Below are 19,358 nucleotides of genomic sequence, written 5' to 3'. Positions count from 1 at the left end.
ATGGATGTGGGAGAATTTTGCCATCTAGAAGCACGGCATGAAAAGCCACCACAGGGGGCAGCGCAGCACAAGCAACAACCCTTGAGAGAAGACATGAGAGCTGCCATGTATTCAGCAGAGACCTTGGGAACAGAAGCTACCCAGGCCAGGAAGACTTCATCCTAAGGAACAACCAGGGACACCTTTCACAGTGCAAATTCACTCAACCTCAGTGAAGCACCAGAGATGGCTGAAATCTTACCGTGTGATTGTTCAGCATGAACTGCACAGCGCTGAGTTTCACCAGTTTCCTAACGCTGCTGTAGGTAGAAGCAATGTTAAGGAAACAGCACCAGTCAAAAACCGGTTAGAAAGCCCTGGGAGGATGAAAGGATGGTTCCTGGGACTGCCAACAAAGTAGCCTCATGCAAACCCGGGAAGATGGGTTCCTCAACCTGGTACTCTCCAGATTGTTCTGACTACAACTTTCATCAGCGTGACTGATTGAGTTAGGCCCTTAATGTCGAAGATGCCTATTGCAATATCTGCAGTTGCATGCACTCATGCATTCACACACTCCGTCCCTGACCCATAGGCCAGGTTGACTAGTGACCCTAAGAACTTGAGAAATGCCTACTGGATCAGGCAAATGGTCCATCCAGTCCAGCCTTCTGCTCTCACAGCGGTCAACCAGATTCCTGTGGGAAACGGGCAAATGGGATCTGAGCACAAGAGCCTCTCCCCTCCTGTGGGTTCCAGTAATGGATTTTCAGAAACACTGCTGCCTCCAACTGTGGGGGCAAAACATAGCTACCATGGGATTTTCACCTTCCTTCTGCTGCGTGCAAGTTACCTGCTCTGCAAGTACATTCATGTGGTAGATCTGCTCCCTAGTTATGGTCAGGACTGCAGAGATTAATCCGCATTGGGCTGGGAGTTGAAAAGGCAACGTCTGGGTCCTCTTCCAGCCCATAATTATTAATTAATAGTTTGCTTTTTAAAATCCTAGTTGCACCTACCCAACTAGGCTAAGCTTGTCCCCAATTTATCTGCACTTTATAAATACAAAGCGAGTTAAGAAAATGAACTTAACCTGTTCTAATGCAAAAGAAGAGTTTGGATTTGATATCCCGCTTTATCACTACCCTAAGGAGTCTCAAAGCGGCTAACATTCTCCTTTCCCTTCCTCCCTCACAACAAACACTCTGTGAGGTGAGTGGGGCTGAGAGACTTCAAAGAAGTGTGAATCACCCAAGGTCACCCAGCAGCTGCAGGTGGAGGAGCGGGGAATCGAACCCGGTTCACCAGATTACGAGTCTATTGCTCTTAACCACTACACCACACTGGCTCTCTACAAAACCCTAGTACTTAGCTGGAATCAATTGCCTAGAGGGTAGGGGCCATTTTTTTCTGGGCAAAATGAGAAATGGGATGATGATTTTGAGGCAGACCAAAGTTATCAATGCCAGGCTGGAAATGGGACAGCGAGCCCTGAAGGACATCAAAGCAAGGAAGCCTGGCTGCATGCAACTGTGACGACGTGTCCGTTTGGTGCCCAAACCCAAGGAAGCAGTCTGCTGAAAAGGATATCCAATGGAGAGGTCGTTGAGAAGCTGTAGTGTCTTGGAGGTGATCGGCTCACACCGCCCCCAGTACTTCAGGTTGGTGATGCTAGAAGGGGAGAGAAAAAATGCGCTCAGATTCAAGGCTGCCCCTCCTTTCTCTCCCCCATCTCCAGCCTCCCCTGAAGCCACAGACAACGACACAAGCCAGAAAATACCAGCGTAAAGTCACAGTACTTACATTTGGTTGACTAGAAAATTATCCTTCAGATAATCTTCACTACTTGGATCCCAAAGCTACACTGGCCCAAACTCAGGGCCCGTGGAATGCTGTGGCACTGTTGGGCCGATTTCTGCAGCAAGGGCAAGAGAATCCTGCGGCAGTGACAACATGCCCCTCTGCCGTGAGGCAACCTGCCCCTTCCACCACCGGCTGCAGAATTCCAGAAGCCCTTGTGAAGAGTCTCACCCAGCAGCCACAGGCCTCAAGGTGGGCAGCCAAGGGCTGGTTTGGCCTAGGGGCTAGGGAGGGAAGCGCTTGACCCCCTTGGCCCCTCAGGAGCTCGACTGGCTCATCCCAGGCCACACTTCCAAGAAGGGAGCCTTCAAGAAGGGAGCCATGCTACCAGGGGGTGGGCAAGGGCAGAAAAGTCCTGCCTTGGAAGGTGGCTGGCGTGCAAAACAGAGCATGCCTTTTCACTCCTGCCTAGGCAGGTGAGTTCCTCTCCAGGTAAAACTGCTGCTGGGAGGAGAAATCTCATGTGGGGGAAGGTGTAGAGGAGGAGGACAGGTGCATCTCTGGAGCAGCCTATCAGCCAAACTCAGGCCCAAGGTTCAGCCTGTAGCCTGGAGGTGTTCCTGCTCTACTCTCTGAGCATCCCAGCAGAGGCTCAAGGGCTTCAGAGATGTATGATGGACAAGCGCAACTGGCAACGAGTCAGAACACTTACATTTTCCCTATGAAGACACTCAGGACCATGGTCTCATCATTCAGCCCAAGGACCTCCGAGAGCCGCCGATATAGCTAGAAGCGGAAAACAAAGTCAAGCTTAGAGGCCTCCATAGAAATTGTTATTTTTCCTTTAAGACCAAAGGCGCCTGGAGGAAACAGAAGCCTAGCAGGTCAGGAAAAAGAAACCACAACACTCAATGGCTGTTTAGTATGGCACTTGCCTCCTAGAATCATTTAAGAATACAAGAAGAGCCTGCTGCAACAGGCCAATGGCCCATCTAGTCCAGCATCCTGTTTTCACTTTGGTTATGCAGGATTTGAGCACAAGAACTACTCTCCCCTCCAGTGCTTTCCAGCAACTGGTATTCCAGCGTTTCGGCCTAACCGTGGAGGCAGAGCATAGTTATTGTGGCTAGTAGCCATCAATAGCTATATAGAGCTCGGGCTTTCTTTCCTGCTGGTTGTGGGGTAGCTCTTTTGGGCTTCACAGCCATGCTGCCCTCTGTCTAGCCCAGATCTCACCCCGGTATTCCCCACTTTGAGGCAGCTGCATTCACTTGGAACTCCTCCAAGCACCCTGCACCTCTCGATTTGGGTACGGAGAAGCTGCAAGATGAAAACATTTGACTTCTGCTTTGGCCGCTAGCCTTAACCGTGGCCGACTTCCAACAGCCAGCAACTCACAAAAAAGCAGTCATAGGTGGAGCCTTTCATTATGGCATGAGAGCAGGTAGGCCCGAAAACATAAAAGCCACTAGGAGGCCGAGGAGGCATTTACCTTGGAAGATTTCTGCACCTGGTCTCCGATGTAGATCTTCCGGAACTGCTCAAAGAAGCTCAACATGGCAAGCTCCAGCTTCTCATTGCCGGCCTGAGCCAGGCGCGAGTCTGTTAGGTTCATGAGCTGGAGAACCCTAGAGAGGCAACAAGTGAGAGGGTGGGAATTGAAGGTCATGCAACATCACAGAGGCTCAGTACTTAGCCAGCAGGTTTGAGATTGCCCCTGCCATGAGAAAAGGGTGCCTCTTTGTTACCCCACTGTTAGATGAACCCAGGCATTAAGAGCATGAGCTGCAGAACTCTGCACATACTCTTGACACAAGGAGAGGGGGCTAACTTTAGGGCAGACGCATGCGTCACTGGACACCAGACTAAAGATGCAGCCGCCGTGCAATTAGGCAGCCTGCGGCCATGACAGTCACCACTGGAAGGTGCCTGTGAGACGCAGTACTTGCTCCAGTTCACTGGTGTCCAACCACCAGTTAGCAGCATGCAAGAACGGGTTGCATCAGCGGGCAGAGGGAATATTCAGTCCGGCTTCTGTGCTCTCTGCAGGCTGAAAATGACTCAATGCACCGCCCAAAATTTTACGTAGGATTGAGCCAAAGAGGGTGTAGTGGTGTTTCTTTGATTAACCACTCCAGTTGTGATGTTTAAAACAACTTTTACTTGGTCAGAACAACAGCAACCATTGGGAACTCATAAAAGCAGAGCTCAAAGGCTTGTGAGTAAACACAGGCGTATCTAGTGGCATTCTTGTGCATTAACTTTACACAAGCAGAAAAATTAAGTCACAATCTCAGAGAAAAAGCATGCATGCATGCATGATCAGAGATGGATGCTGCAACTGGCGTGGATTAATTGAAGAAAATCCACTACGAGGGCTTAAAAGACTCTCAGGGATCCCTGACCTGTGTGGAATTTTAAGTATTCAGTCAAGTTCAAAATGCTTCTCACCCAAGATTTTCTACTGTTTTAGAAGCGTTTTCTACACTTTCCTAATTATGTTCTACCCCGGAATGCACAATTTGTATTTGGAAGAGAAACCTCTCTACATGCAATCAGTCTCTGTGGAATAAGATGGAGATTTGTATACTCTATTCTGCTTCCACTAATTCTGAGGTGGACGCTCCTCGGAGTTCAAACTTCTGCAGTATGCAGCCCTCGTGATAACCCTGAAGGTAAGAGCGGCCACAGAGCTGTGCCACTAATTCTCCCACCCAGCCAGCCACCAATCCCAGATAACAGCTCTTCATTATGGCCCTTTCCATAATCTAGTGTTTTCAGCATGAAGAAACCAGGGCTGCTAAGGAATCCGACGGCTCCTACCGACAAACCAGCTCGCCGTCCATTGCGTCCTGCTCATCTGTGCTGGCAAATGACACTCGGCCACCAATCACAGCCCCAATGATATAGACGAGCCACGTCAGGCGTCCTGAAACCAGAAGAGCAAGAGTCCTGATCCACAGAAGTGTTTCCCTGAAAAGCTAAGATCAAGGTCCAACAACTGGGGAAGGTGGGTTTCCCTTGCATCTACAGTCCATACTAAAAATATCTCAACCACTCTCCTTCTGAAAAAAAAAGGCGGGGAGGGGGGTGAGTTTCTACTGTTTCCTGACAATCTGTTGCGCTGCTGATCTATTCTTATAGTTAGACCTACACTGGCTCCCAGTACGTTTCCAAGCACAATTCAAAGTGTTGGTGCTGACCTTTAATGCCCTAAACGGCCTCGGTCCTGTATACCTGAAGGAGCGTCTCCACTCCCATCGTTCTGCCCGGACACTGAGGTCCAGCTCCGAGGGCCTTCTGGCGGTTCCCTCGCTGCGAGAAGCCAAGTTACAGGGAACCAGGCAGAGGGCCTTCTCGGTAGTGGCACCTGCCCTGTGGAACGCCCTGCCACCAGACGTCAAAGAGAAAAATAACTACCAAACTTTTAGAAGACATCTGAAGGCAGCCCTGTTTAGGGAAGCTTTTAATGTTTAATAGGTTATTGTATTTTAGTGTTTTGTAGGAAGCCAGCCAGAGTGGCTGGGGAAACCCAGCCAGATGGGCGGGGTATAAATAATAAATTATTATTATTATTAGAAGCAGTGGTTTTAAATAGCAGATTATGCCAGCGCTTTAATTTCTTCTTCCTCCTAACCACAGGTAACAACTGCTATTCTTTTTTCTTTAACCTCAGCAGTTTCAACCAGCATCTAATAGGTTCCAATGCCCCTTTCCTCTGATATTTTTCTCTTAAGCTGAAACTTGCCACCTACTTTCTTACTGCCCCAAAGTCCTTTGCCATTTCCACTGCTCCATTACTGCAACACATACTATAATTTGCAGCAAATGATGCAAGATAGGGCAGCAAAACAGAGTCCCTTCCTGCTGCATGCCGTATCTGCTTTGCTGACAAAATCTCTGGAGGAAAGCAATTTATGTCCCCTTTTCCAAGATCTGTTCAAAGTACTTTACAACCTGAAAAATTCACAGCAAATACCCATGACAAACTAATTAAAATATGCACAAAGGGTCACAATCTTAAAGTACACTGGGTTGGCTAAAGGGTGAAGGAGCAGCAGCACCCTATACAACCCCTTTCCCCGAAATCTTCTTTGCTGTGATGGACGGGAGTGATGCAGCTGATCTCTCGGCCCTCACCTTCCTGCACAGCCACATCCACAGGGATGGCCGTCGCACTCTGCAACAGCTCCTGGTAGGACTGAGCTGACTGGTCAAACAGCTGCACCAGGAGAGCACACGTCTTCTCATATTCACAGCGCCCGATAGTGGACAGCTGGTCTAGCTGCTGCTGCACCAGGCCCGTGTCGTCCAGCGGATCTTCCAAGCCGTCTCTGCATGGGGAGCAAGCGGCAAGGCAGGGAGAGAGAGTGAAACGCTGCTCCCAGAAGGTGGATCAAGCTTGTTTCCCAAAGAACGCAGCTCAGTTCTCACCTCTAGGCTGTAAGGCAAGGCCCACTATGCTGTTGTTTTGTGGCAACTCTCTGGAGGAGGCCAGCAAATCCATCTGTAAATAACTACCTGGCAGCTCTGTTGAGCCTGAGGCCCACATTTTGTTAAACTGGAAATATTCATTCATTCACTCACTCACTCATTTAAGCTGATGCAATTTTACCTGTTTACCTTATTATAGAATTGTTTAGCTGTTCATTGGTCCTGTTTATATGATTTTGTAATTTTTCTATATCGTTTTTTTAAGTTTTTTTTAAAAAATTACTTTGCTCCTTACTCTGGGACTGAGAACATTCAAATAAGAGGGGGCTACAAATAAGACTGATAAGTAAATAAATAGCCACAGCATATTTTTGTGTGGGTAATAACTTCCACAATCCCCAGGTTGTAAAGCATTTAAAAAACAAACAAGCAGATGCAGCAGATAAAACCAAGTTCTTAAAACACAGCAACCCTAAAATCACCCCAACACAGACCAGAATGAAAAAAGGTCTATGAGAGGGGGAGGGGAGTCATGTGTAGTTCCCTGGGAAGGATGTTGCAGGGTTAGGGGGCCACCACAGAAAAGGCGCTGCTGCTGGTACTCACCAACCTAACAGCTTTTACCAGTGCACTGGACAGCAGCCGTAGGGCCAAGCTTAGAGCTTGTGTAGGTACGTATGGGTACAGGGGTCCTTCAGATAACTGGGTCCTGAACTGCCTAGGTACCAAACAAGGGCTTGTGCAGGCTGTTCTCCCTCCACTCCTTGAGCACCACTTTCCCCTTGGCCTCTTTACCTCAGTATGATGTGCACAGACTCCAGCCTGGAGGTGATGTAAGCTTTGGTGACTTCAGGCGTGTAAGTCTCCAGCATGTGTGGCTCTGTGGCTTTGACGTAAGGAACGGACGCTGCCAGGCGCTGCCACAGGCTCAGGAGATAGTGAACGCTGTTCGGAGCAAATTCCCAGTGCTGTAGGAACAAAGGGGAGGAAACAGAATGCCACTTGCGGGCTGGCCAGCGTCCCCCACCCCAACCCCCAGCCTTTGGGCTTAAGGACATGGGAGCCATTCAAGCAAACAGCCGTCAACATTTGTAAGCAGAGTAAGCAGCACAGTGCAGATCTCTTTGGACACCTGTATGCTTCTAAAGGGGAACCTAAAGTCAGTACTTGGGACCTTGAACGTCCTTATTTTTTTTGGGTGTGTGTGTGTGATGCATCTTAGCACCTGAATACAAAAAAGGAAGCTCCTCCATTTTTATAAAATTAAACAAGATTCTGCCACGCTGGCCAAGGTAGCGGATTTTCTTCTATTCACCACTCCAGTTGCAACGTTTACGGTAGCTTTTATTTGGTCAGAACAAGAGTAGCTTATACAGAGGCACTCCCTCACCTTAGCTTTACACATGCGCAGAAATTAAGTCACATTCTCAGAGGAAAAGCATGCCTGCATTATCAGAGCTGGTGGGACGCGGGTGGCGCTGTGGGTAAAATCCTCAGCGCCTAGGGCTTGCCGATCGAAAGGTCGGCGGTTCGAATCCCCGTGGCGGGGTGCGCTCCCGTTGCTCGGTCCCAGCGCCTGCCAACCTAGCAGTTCGAAAGCACCCCCGGGTGCAAGTAGATAAATAGGGACCGCTTACTGGCGGGAAGGTAAACGGCGTTTCCGTGTGCTGCGCTGGCTCGCCAGATGCAGCTTTGTCACGCTGGCCACGTGACCCGGAAGTGTCTCCGGACAGCGCTGGCCCCCGGCCTCTTGAGTGAGATGGGTGCACAACCCCAGAGTCTGTCAAGACTGGCCCATACGGGCAGGGGTACCTTTACCTTTACCTTTATTATCAGAGCTGGGTGCCTGGTTAAGCAAGAAGAATTCAGTGTATACTTTCTATCAAACAGGCCCAAGGCTGAGATTTCACCCCACACAAACATTACAGAAACATACAGTAAGCGGATTCTCCTAACAATATCCTTTCACACACTTTCTAAATTCCCTCACATGCAGGCTGTGGAGTTTGGAACTGACAGGGTTAAAACTCCGTGGTGTCCTGTATCTGGGAGGAGCTTGACGCAGAGAAGTGTGTCACAGTGTGTGTCTGCATTCAGACTTGCTTTTGCTTCTGACTGAGACACAGCTAAAGCCTCAGAGGCTGTGTGTGTGCTTTTGGAAAAGGCACAGAGAGATGTCGGAAAGTTCTGATGGTTTTATTGCTTTGTAAATAAACGCTTCTAGAGATAAGAACCGAACTGTCTCTGGACCTCATTTATCCCTCATCTCACACGGACGCAGGACCGCTGCTACTCTGCTCTCCTGCCAGGTCAGCTCCCAAGCAGAGCCACGCAGGGAAGCCTGACTGGACGCAGGATTTATTTTCCTGCAGGCTACCTAATGTCAGTACGTTTCCCACACATGGGGAGAGGGGATGTTTCGAAGACTGGTGGCCCTGACAGACGGTATGCTTTGCCTTGCTGTGGTCTGCATGGTTGGAAGTGTTTTCTGTTCTGAATGAGCTAAAATGCTGTGCAGCGAGGAACAAACCAAGGCAATTCTGCATAATGACAGGGGGCACAATATTACCTTATGCACCTTATATACCCACAGCAGGAGACTCTGAGAGGGGAGCCCACCACTCCCCTCTCAGTTTCAACCTAACGAGGTCAAAGGTTGCAGTGTGATTTTGGGTGCTCTCCCCCTGCAGAAAACCCTCCCTCCGCGACACACACACACACACACACACACACACAGTGCCAAACCACACAGCTTCTCACCTGCAAGCTGGTCACTGTGAAGTTGGCAATGAGGCGGATGACCTCCGGGTAGTTTTCCACTTTCACCAGCTCCCCGAGCTGGTAATTGCTTTTCAGGCGGGCCAGAAGTCGACAGAACTCATGGTAGTTGTTTGGGTCTGACAAGCTCTGGGAAAGGAACAAATTTCGAAATGGGTCACGGCACAGGAATCAGTAAACAGGATTGATTGATTATTTAATGTGTATCCCACCCTCCACCTGAAGATCACAGGGCAGTTCACAACATAATAGTGTGGCATAGCACAAAAAACATCTGTTCCCATGGCTGGGGACTAGTGAAGGCTCATCACTGTGGCATGCACTGAATGGGTCTACCTGAGAGCCCAGGCAACAGCAGCCCAACACTGCCGGTGGTAGGGGCTGCCATTAAGTACAGTATCCGAAACACTAATTTGTTCAGGCACTAAATACCGTATTTTTTGCTCTATAAGACTCACTTTTTCCCTCCTGAAAAGGGGAAATGTGTGTGCGTCTTATGGAGCGAATGCAGGCTGTGCAGCTATTCCAGAAGCCAGAACAGCAAGAGGGATTGCTGCTTTCACTGCGCAGTGATCCCTCTTGCTGTTCTGGCTTCTGAGATTCAGAATTTTTTTTTTCTTGTTTTCCTCCTCCAAAAACTAGGTGCGCCTTGTGGTCTGGTGCGTCTTATAGAGCGAAAAAATACGGTAGCTGAGCACCTAAGACCTCTGACTCGCCCTGCAATGATGATGGGCGTCCTACCACCGTGAGCCAGCCTGGCACACTGTGTGGAGTCAACAGCTGCCCTTGTCTTCAGATGGGGCACAGCAATGTCGCTCAAACCTGTTGTGCACCAAGAATGGCAGGTAATGGCCGGGTGAACTTTATGAAGCCTGGAGTAGGCTGAGGTTCTTGTGACCTGCATCACTTTGTAGCTTCTTATTATCTAGCAGAATAAACAGATATACAAAGAGAGAACAGATATACAAAGAGAGACCTTGTTCCAAGTTCCTGCCTTTACCTACCACAAAAGGCACCGTCCACACACAAGAAGGAATCAGCAACTTGGGGGAAAGGTTTGCAGAAGTGGGGGGTGGGGAACCATGGGGGGGGGAACATAAGAAGAGACTGATGGGTTGGGCCAAAGGCTCATCTAGTCTAGCACCCTCTTTTCACAATGGCCAATCAGATGTTTCAGTCGGAAACCTGTGCAAGAGCACTTTCCTCTCCAGTGGTTTTCAATAACTGGAATAACAGTCCAATGAGAACAGAGCACGGTCAGTGGATATGGAAGGAGTGACTAAAAAACTGAAGAGTGAACATGGCAATAAACACTCGTGTGTGCACTATAGGTTGCAGAGCTCAGCACAGAGACTCGCCAAAAAAAATGTCTTGGCACATAATGTTGCTGGTTTCAGTATGAAGCACTCACATACTGACGGATCTCAATCCTGGGACATTCTCTCAGTTACAGCCACTTATTTCTTTCCCCTGATTTTGCCTGCCCAAAGTTAGCCACGTGTACAATGAAGCTTTCTGTTTATTCACCCTCTTAAGCTCTGCCCTGGTTGCCAGCTAGTTTACCACCTGTTGCTCAGTTCCATGGGCCTTTGGATCTCCACTGTTTCCACGCTTCAAGAGGCAGTTTGTGACAACACACACACACACACACACACTTGACTCCCATCCACAGTTCTGACAGACTCACCTGAGGGTTTTCCAGTATTCGCTTGACGCCATCAACGAGATGAGACAGGAACTTCGCTCTTTCTGCATTGTTAAATAGGGACCTACGTACAGAGGCGATTTGCACTAGACACGATAAGACCTAAAGGTAGGAGGGTGAATAAGAGGGAGAACCGTAAGTTGTCTGCAATAAAATAGAAACCAAATACACACTTGCATTGGAATAGGTTGTGGAAAGACAATGCAAACAAGCAGGTTACCATTTTGCGGAAGGAGGGAGGAAAACTTCCTCCTGATCTCCCAACAGGGTGATCAAACCCACCCTGTGAATCTTCTCAAGGGCACGTATGCCCCTGGAACATATGCCCCTGCCCACTAAGTCAGGAATGCCACACTCACCAGAGGTGAAAACGTAGGAGGGATGGAATGGTACAGGTCAAAAAACAGCTGTAAAGTTGAGGAATCTAGAAAGGCTGGAAGAAACAAACAACACATCACTGTGGATACCCAAACTCTGGCAAAATGGTTCAACTCAGCACTACTGGTACGTAGGCTGAGACCCTACCTGCCTGCAGACTGTCTCGCCAGAGTGGTACATGCTCTGGTTATCTCCCGCTTGGACTACTGCAATGCGCTCTACGTGGGGCTACCTTTGAAGGTGACCCGGAAACTACAACTAATCCAGAATGCGGCAGCTAGACTGGTGACTGGGAGTGGCTGCCGAGACCATATAACACCGGTCTTGAAAGACCTACATTGGCTCCCAGTACGTTTCCGAGCACAATTCAAAGTGTTGGTGCTGACCTTTAAAGCCCTAAACGGCCTTGGTCCAGTATACCTGAAGGAGCGTCTCCACCCCCATCATTCTGCCCGGACACTGAGGTCCAGCTCCGAGGGCCTTCTGGCGGTTCCCTCACTGCGAGAGGCCAAGTTACAGGGAACCAGGCAGAGGGCCTTTTCGGTAGTGGCGCCCACCCTGTGGAACGCCCTCCAATCAGATGTCAAAGCGATAAACATCTACCTGACATTCAGAAGACATCTGAAGGCAGCCCTGTTCAGGGAAGTTTTTAATATGTGACATTTTAGTGTATTTTTCATCTTTGTTGGAAGCCGCCCAGAGTGGCTGGGGAAACCCAGCCAGATGGGCGGGGTACAAATAATAAATTATGATGATGATGATGATGATGACTATCTCAGGCCTTCAGCTTAGCTCAGCGCAGCATCCCTACCAACGCCCTTGGCACTGACGGGTCTTTCATCATCATCATCATGATCATTATAAGATTCCTGCATTACAGGGCGTTGGACTAGATGGCTCTTGTGGTCCCTTCTAACTTGATTCTAAAAATGGAGGCCAATCTGCAGCACCATGGCCCTAATCCCCACTCTTAACTGCTTTTAAAGATGCTGAAAGACCTCAGGAATGGTTCTTCTCATGTCACATATAGCATGGCTTAAATTCAGTGTGAAATGAGGCTTCGACTTAAAGCTGATGTGTCTCAAGGAAGCAAAGCACAGTTATCCATATATAAAAAGTGCTTCCCTGCACGTGCAATGCTTTCCCTAGGGAGGCTCAACTGCCATCTTTGTTACGTAGCTTCAGGCGCCAGGCAAAAACATTCCTCTACCCCCAGACCTTTGCCTAATTAAACAAACCATGGCCTTTTAAACTGTGTGTGTGTTTGTTTGTTACTGTGGGGTGTATTTCTGTGTTTTTCTATTGTAAACTGCCCTGTGATCCTCAGAGGAAGGTGGTATAGAAATTTTAAACATCACCGCCCACCCAGAGCTGAGACTGGAAACACAGAGCTTTCAGACTTCAATATAGTCATACCTCATGTTATGTTTGCTTCATGTTACGTTTTTTCAGGTTGCGTCCCGCTGCGACCCAGAAGTACCGGAAAGGGTTACTTCCGGGTTTCACTGCTCGCACATGCGCAGTAGTGCTAAATCACACTTTGCGCATGCGCACAAGCACCAAATCATGCCACACACCTGCGCAGATACGGCGCTTCAGGTTGCGGGCTTTTCATGTTGCGATTGGGCCTCCAGAACGGATCCCGTTCGCAACCAGAGATACCACTGTACAAACATTAAGAAAATTCTCTAATATTCAGCCGCTGCTGCTGAATGAAACTAGCATGCAGAAGCAAACTGTTTTCTTTCTAAGACAACAACAAAATGAAAACCAATGCTATTTGCAGAATGTTTCTGCTGAAAGATTCCCCCCACCCCATGCTGGTTCCCCATTGAGGGAGGCGGTCATTCTGGAGAGAATTTTTTCAATTGGCATGAACTGAGCAGCAACTATCAAGTACAGCCTTGATTAAAAGTGCAGTCTTATGCTCTTTGTTTTCAAAGCTTCTACTAAACCAGCCCTCTTCAACCTGGTGTACACAGTAAGTTTTGGACTACAATTCCCATCAACCTCAGCATGTGAGGCTGTGCTCCCAACACTGCCCCCACTACATTGCGGGCCAGTTGCGGTCAATGCGAGTGTCAGTCCAAAATCTAGAGGAGGCACTAGGATGGTAAAAGTTGCACTAAACATCCATCCATTCATTCACCACATGGAAGGGAAAGGGGACAGGGAGGGAAGAGGAAAGTAAGTACAGTGGTACCTCTGGATATGAATGGGATCCGTTCCAGAGCCCCGTTCACATCCTGAGGTAAACACAACCCGTGTCTGCGTGTGCTGCTGTTTCCGTGCATGACGTCATTTTGACTGTCTGCGCATGCGCGAGAGGAGAAACCCGTAAGCAATGCATTCCGTTACTTCTGGGTCGCCGCGGAGCGCAACCCAAAAGCACTCAACCTGAAGCAACTTCAACCCGAAGTATGACTGTATTTTAAAAAATCAAAACTCAGGCACCAATTTCTAGACATTTTACACCTCCATACACATCTCTATCCACACAAGCTACAGCGTGGAGCATTCAAAGCACTTCACTTGTGCCAACCTGGTGCCCTCTGGATGTTTTGGACTACAGTGGTACCTCGGGTTACATACGCTTCAGGTTACAGACTCCGCTAACCCAGAAATAGTACCTCAGATTAAGAATTTTGCTTCAGGATGAGAACAAAAATCGTGCAGCGGCAGCAGGAGGAGGCCCCATTAGCTAAAGTGGTCTTCAAGTTAAGAACAGTTTCAGGTTAAGAACAGACCTCCAGAACGAATTAAGTTCTTAACTCGAGGTACCACTGTACAACTCTCAACAGCCCCAGCACAGGAATACTTGAAGCGGGGATCTGTCAGCACTCTGGTCACTCAGAGAGGATGGGAAGACTGCGCACAGCTTGCAAAGTCACACCTGCTGTTGATCAAGTTCCCCTCGCACAGCTCACTTCCCAAGGCCTCTCACGGCTGGGCCAGAGCAGGGATGAAAGGCCCTTTACCTGATCTCCAACTGGTGGGGATCTGCACGGTGCAAAGGTCATCTGAGGACTCATCTGTGGATGTACCAATGAAGTCGAAGTTTAGGCAGTTGTGTGTGAGCTTGAGAAGCTGCATGAGGAGGCCGTGCTGGCTTTCATCGTTCAGGTTCAGGTTTTTCCCTGAAGCCTACCAGAAGAAGAAAAATAGAATAGCCACATCTGTTAATGGGCAGAGTTCAAGACAGTTGCCAAGCCGAAAGGAAAAGGGAATCCTGGAGTGGGAAAGCAAAAAGGTTTCATCTCAGGGCTCCGCTACCAGAAACACTGGAATGTCCCAATCTTACAGTAAAAGAAAAAGTGGAGCTTTATTTCCAGTGGAGCTCAGTTTTAATAAATAATAATAATGTTTTTATTTATTTATACCCTGCCCATCTGGTTGGGTTTTATATCCAACACATATAAAAACGTAATAAAACACTCAACACTAATAATAACAATCTGATCCAATATAAAAAGTCACAATAACTTTAAAATAAACAGCTTAAATAAAGCAATAGTCAATAATGCATTAGAATTTAATAGTAAACAGTAAAATTAAACAACAGCAAATAATAGACAGTTCATACTTATCGATTACAATAATTACTAATCTATAAAAAACAAAAATAACGGCAAGTCTCAGTGCATAAAATACTACAAAACATACAAAACCATGTAAAAGGACATGGCTTTTATTCAGTGCCTACCCTCAATTTTCTGCTGCTTTATTTCTGTTATTTACAGTGGTACCTCGGGTTACAGACGCTTCAGGTTACAGACTCCGCTAACCCAGAAATAGTACCTTGGGTTAAGAACTTTGCTTCAGGATGAGAACAGAAATCGCACGGCAGCAGCGCAAGGCCCCATTAGCTAAAGTGGTACCTCAGGTTAAGAATAGTTTCAGGTTAAGAACGGACCTCCAGAATGAATTAAGTTCTTAACCCGAGGTACCACTGTATTGCATTCACACATCACATTTTTCTCCAAGGTGGTGTACACGATTCTCCCCTTCCTCATTTAACCCCCACAACAAGCCAGCGAGGTAGGTGAGGCTGAGCGTGAGTGACTGGCCGAAAGTGAGCTTCATGGCTGAGTGGGGATTTGAACCCAACACTGCTTCTTGTCCTCTCATATTGTATCACAGTGTGGTATGCTGGCTTGACAGCCACGGACAGAAAGTCTTTACAGAGGGTGGTGAACACAGCACATGATATCCTGGGCTGTCCCTTAAGTCCGCTAGATGACATCGCAAGGGATCATTGTCTTAGGATGATTCACACCCCGGCCAGCACCTCTTTAATCTTCTACCCTCGGGCAGGAGATATGGAAGTATAATCAGTCGAACCAACAGGCTAACAAACAGTTTCTATCTGTAATGTAATGCAACTGATTTTCGGGGTTGGTGTGTTGTGCGACAAGCACACAGAGTGCAATGAGATTGAGTGGGGGGGGGAGGGAGGCTCGGTTAATTTCATTGTACACAGGTTGTACATTGGCAATAAAGGTATTATTATTATTATTATTATTATTATTATTATTATTATTATGCTGTAGTTCCCTTTTCAGGACAACTAAATTTCTCATCAATACAGCTCAGCTAATTTAAAACCACACAGGTGTTTGCTTGACAGAGCATTCTTCACAGAAGCAATTTCAGGGTCCTAAACCCACAGCTAGAAGAAAACATAGTCCAAAGTTCCACCCACCCCCCACCAAAAAATGTTGTTCTCACATCACCTGTTTTAGTAAATTGCACGAGAGAGTGAAAATATCAAACAAAGATGAATCTCGGAATGAAGAGGCTATTTTCCTGTGCTTGGTCAGTGGGTGTGTAGTGTCTGCCTGGGTGGGGTGGGGTGGGGAGCAGGGAAAGAGAGATAGAGAGAGAGAAAGAGATCATTAGAACTCAAGTGTCTGTTAAAGAGCGCAGAGTCAAAGTAACCATCTCAATAAAGGAAAAACACGAAACAGCAGAACACCCCATATACTGCCCTCTGCCAGTAAATAAAGCATGCTAACCACCTAGAGGGGGATGCGGGTGGCGCTGTGGGTTAAACCACAGAGCCTAGGACTTGCCGATCAGAAGGTCGGCGGTTCGAATCCCTGCGACGGGGTGAGCTCCTGTTGCTCGGTCCCTGCTCCTGCCAACCTAGCAGTTCAAAAGCACGTCAAAGTGCAAGTAGGTAAATAGGTACCGCTCCGGCAGGAAGGTAAACAGCATTTCCGTGCGCAGCTCTGGTTCGCCAGAAGCGGCTTAGTCATGCTGGCCACATGACCCGGAAGCTGTATGCCGGCTCCCTCAGCCAGCAAAGCGAGATGAGCACCGCAACCCCAGAGTCGGCCACGACTGGACCTAATGGTCAGGTGTCCCTTTACCCTTTAACCACCTAGAGCACTAATTTCATAGAACTCTATGGTTTGAATGGAACCCAAAGGCCATCTAGTCTAACAGCCTGCAATGCAGGAATCCCAGCTAAGAATTTAGAAGACCGTTCAAAGATTTACAGTTCTGCAGAACAAAACTGTGACAGCCTGGCAGCATTCAGGCAATGCCCAAGTTTCCCGACTGAGGTTGACTGTCTCCTTTGCATGGGGTGCAGGCTGAGCCATCTAAATGCCTGGAAAGGAGAAGCTGGAGGAAGAGGGTGATTATTTGCAATTTTGCAAAGAGTGGCTTTGCCATTCTTACTGAAGAAATGAGGACTTTTGGCTGAGGAAGAACTCTGGGTCACCATCACTTAATGCTTTTCATAGAAAGCAGTGCCCTTCTCAGTCTCTGGATAGGGAAGAGGTGTAAACGAAGCCTGAGATAGCAGAGATTAATCTCTGGAGGGAGTGCTCAATTTCTTAGCACCAAAGGACATGAAATCGGTGCATAACATACAGCAGCAATCCAAAGGAGAAGCGTTGACACTGAGTTTACTGGCGAAGGCTGAGGCACTTACTTGATTAATTTCATTTGTTAGCTGAGACAGGATTGTCACTCCTATGATGCAGTGTTCTACACTGTCCTGGAGAAGGAACAGGCAGAGTCAGACTGAATGACAAGGGAGGTCAAAGCAGCAAGATGACAAATGTTACTGCACACAGACACAAAAAGAGAGACAATTAAGATCCCTTGGGCAGAAGTGATTCTGTACTGTGCATTGATGGTTTTTGGTTTTAATATTTTGAGTACTGTGTTTCATTATTTTAATTTATTGTTGCAAACCACCTTGAAGGGTTTTCCATCAGCCCCAGTGCCAAACGGCCTTGCTGGCTGAGAGTTACAGTCCAAAACAGCTAGAGAGCATTAGGTTGGTGACGACTGTCTGATGGCATCCTGGGAAGCCTCTTGGTGAAACCACTACATACGCCAAGTGGGACGGGTGGGGTGGAGGAAACGGCCAACCTGTAAAAACCTTGTGACGTCAGTGATGACGTTTCTGAAAACATATTCATCTTTCTGACAGTCAAACCAGCCCAGCTTTGTGATCCTGGCGTAGAGCTGAATTAGTGCCTGCGTAACGAAAGTTGCCAGCTTGGGTCTGGTGGCAAGGTAGTTGAGCACGTAGTTCCCTGAAAGACACGGAAACATCCAGATGAAGAAGAATGGCAAAGGCAGGAGCCAAAAACTGATAAATAAAGCATCTCCTGAAGCTGACCTTTTGAAACAACTCCCCCCCCCCCCCGCTGCAGCAACACAGAAAAGCCACCACAGGGGCTTGGACTAGATGGCCCTTGATGTCCATTCCCACTCTGCAATTCTATGCTTCTATAGCTGTGCCTGTTGGGTGTCCCTGGTGACAACATAATATCAAACCAAGGAGTAAGCGGGACATTTATTGTAATTTCTACACAGGCATGCGGGACGCGGGTAGCGCTGTGGGTTAAACCACAAGATCCTAGGATTTGCCGATCAGAAGGTCGGCGGTTTGAATCCCTGCGACGGGGTGAGCTCCCGTTGCTCGGTCCCTGCTCCTGCCAACCTACCAGTTTGAAAGCACGTCAAATTGCAAGTAGATAAATAGGTACTGCTCCGGCAGGAAGGTAAACGGCGTTTCCGTGCACTGCTCTGGTTCGGCAGAAGCGGCTTAGTCATGACCTGGAAGCTGTACGCCGGCTCCCTCGGTCAATAAAGCGAGATGAGCACCGCAACCCCAGAGTTGGCCACGACTGGACCTAATGGTCAGGGGTCCCTTGCATGTGCAGATGGGTGGGTCACGGGTTGTGAATGCTGAAGGTTGCAAACGTGCCTCCTGCACAGATCACGTTCGCAACCCGAGCATCCACTGTACAGTTGTACCTTGGAAGTCGAACAGAATCCATTCCGAAAGTCCATTTGACTTCCAAAACGTTCAGAAACCAAAGCATGGCTTCTGATTGGCTGCAGGAAGCTCGGAAGTCCCGTCGGACGTTCGGCTTCCAAAAATAGTTCGCAAACAGGAACACTCACATCTGGGTTTGCGGCGTTCAGGAGCCAAAACGTTAGAGAACTAAGCTGTTCGAAAACCAAGATATGACTGTACTTGTGCATATTTAACTTGTGTGATTTCAATGAAGTTGAAGGCTGCCTGGTTGAAACTTAGCAAGTTAAATGCAAGCAAGGGCAGAGAGCTTTAAAGCGCTTTTTAGTGCTGGGTCCACTTGGGGTTTCCAATCAGAGATTTTAAGCTGTCCCCCTTGCTTGTGGGGTAAGGCCTTCTTGGCACACTGGTTCTGGGATGATGCTCTTGCGAGATCTCATGGGGACATCAGAGTTCCTACGAGATTTTGTGCAAGCATCTTTAGCCTGCTGGAGTTAGTGCACTAAGTAGCCTTTGCCCTCCAAGCAAGGAAGAGAGTTTAAAAGCTATTTTTCTGCCAGGTCCACTTGGGTCACTATGTGCTTGTGGGGCTAAGGGTTTCAAGGGCTTGGGTATATACAATTTTTGAGTATATGTGGAACCCTAGGAATTGAGCCTCCACGTAAGATGCAATTGGACTGTACGTAATTGTTGTGGTTAAATTATTTTTGAATGGCTGCTTGTGTTTCTAGGCTGTTTTAACACTTTATGGGTGGCTTATTGGACTTAATAATAGTTAACCATTTTAAAAAGTTTGACAAGCGATTGTTTCAGTTTACATTCGCAGGTTGCATTGGGATTCTTAAGGAAAGGAAAAGAAAGGCAAACATGTTTTAAATAATTATGCAATAAGACAAAGCCAACCCATAACTCCCCTGGAAAAACATGCCACATGCAATTGTAGTTTTGACAAAATGCATCCTGAAGAATGGATGATTTAAAAGAATTGGCCTTATATATGAT

General features: G+C 47.8%; 1 protein-coding gene across 1 annotated transcript in view; it reads right to left on the bottom strand.

Annotated features, from left to right (window-relative positions):
* The window catches only part of XPO7 (exportin 7), a 54,319-nt gene that overhangs the window by 18,163 nt on the left and 16,798 nt on the right, over positions 1–19,358 (bottom strand). Inside the window, exons 4-17 of the mRNA XM_053401323.1 lie at positions 17,462–17,628; positions 17,016–17,081; positions 15,808–15,912; positions 14,053–14,218; positions 11,056–11,129; positions 10,679–10,798; positions 8,974–9,120; positions 7,009–7,181; positions 5,920–6,113; positions 4,603–4,708; positions 3,272–3,407; positions 2,492–2,565; positions 1,570–1,650; positions 242–305 (exon numbers count right to left, since the gene is read on the bottom strand). Coding sequence (XP_053257298.1) covers positions 242–305; positions 1,570–1,650; positions 2,492–2,565; positions 3,272–3,407; positions 4,603–4,708; positions 5,920–6,113; positions 7,009–7,181; positions 8,974–9,120; positions 10,679–10,798; positions 11,056–11,129; positions 14,053–14,218; positions 15,808–15,912; positions 17,016–17,081; positions 17,462–17,628 — 1,673 coding nt within the window. The remainder of the gene's footprint in view (positions 1–241; positions 306–1,569; positions 1,651–2,491; positions 2,566–3,271; positions 3,408–4,602; positions 4,709–5,919; positions 6,114–7,008; positions 7,182–8,973; positions 9,121–10,678; positions 10,799–11,055; positions 11,130–14,052; positions 14,219–15,807; positions 15,913–17,015; positions 17,082–17,461; positions 17,629–19,358) is intronic.

Source organism: Podarcis raffonei, chromosome 8, assembly GCF_027172205.1.
Source record: "Podarcis raffonei isolate rPodRaf1 chromosome 8, rPodRaf1.pri, whole genome shotgun sequence".
NCBI lineage: Eukaryota > Metazoa > Chordata > Lepidosauria > Squamata > Lacertidae > Podarcis > Podarcis raffonei.
Note: the sequence above shows the minus strand (reverse complement) of the source record. Positions and strands in the feature narration are given on the sequence as shown.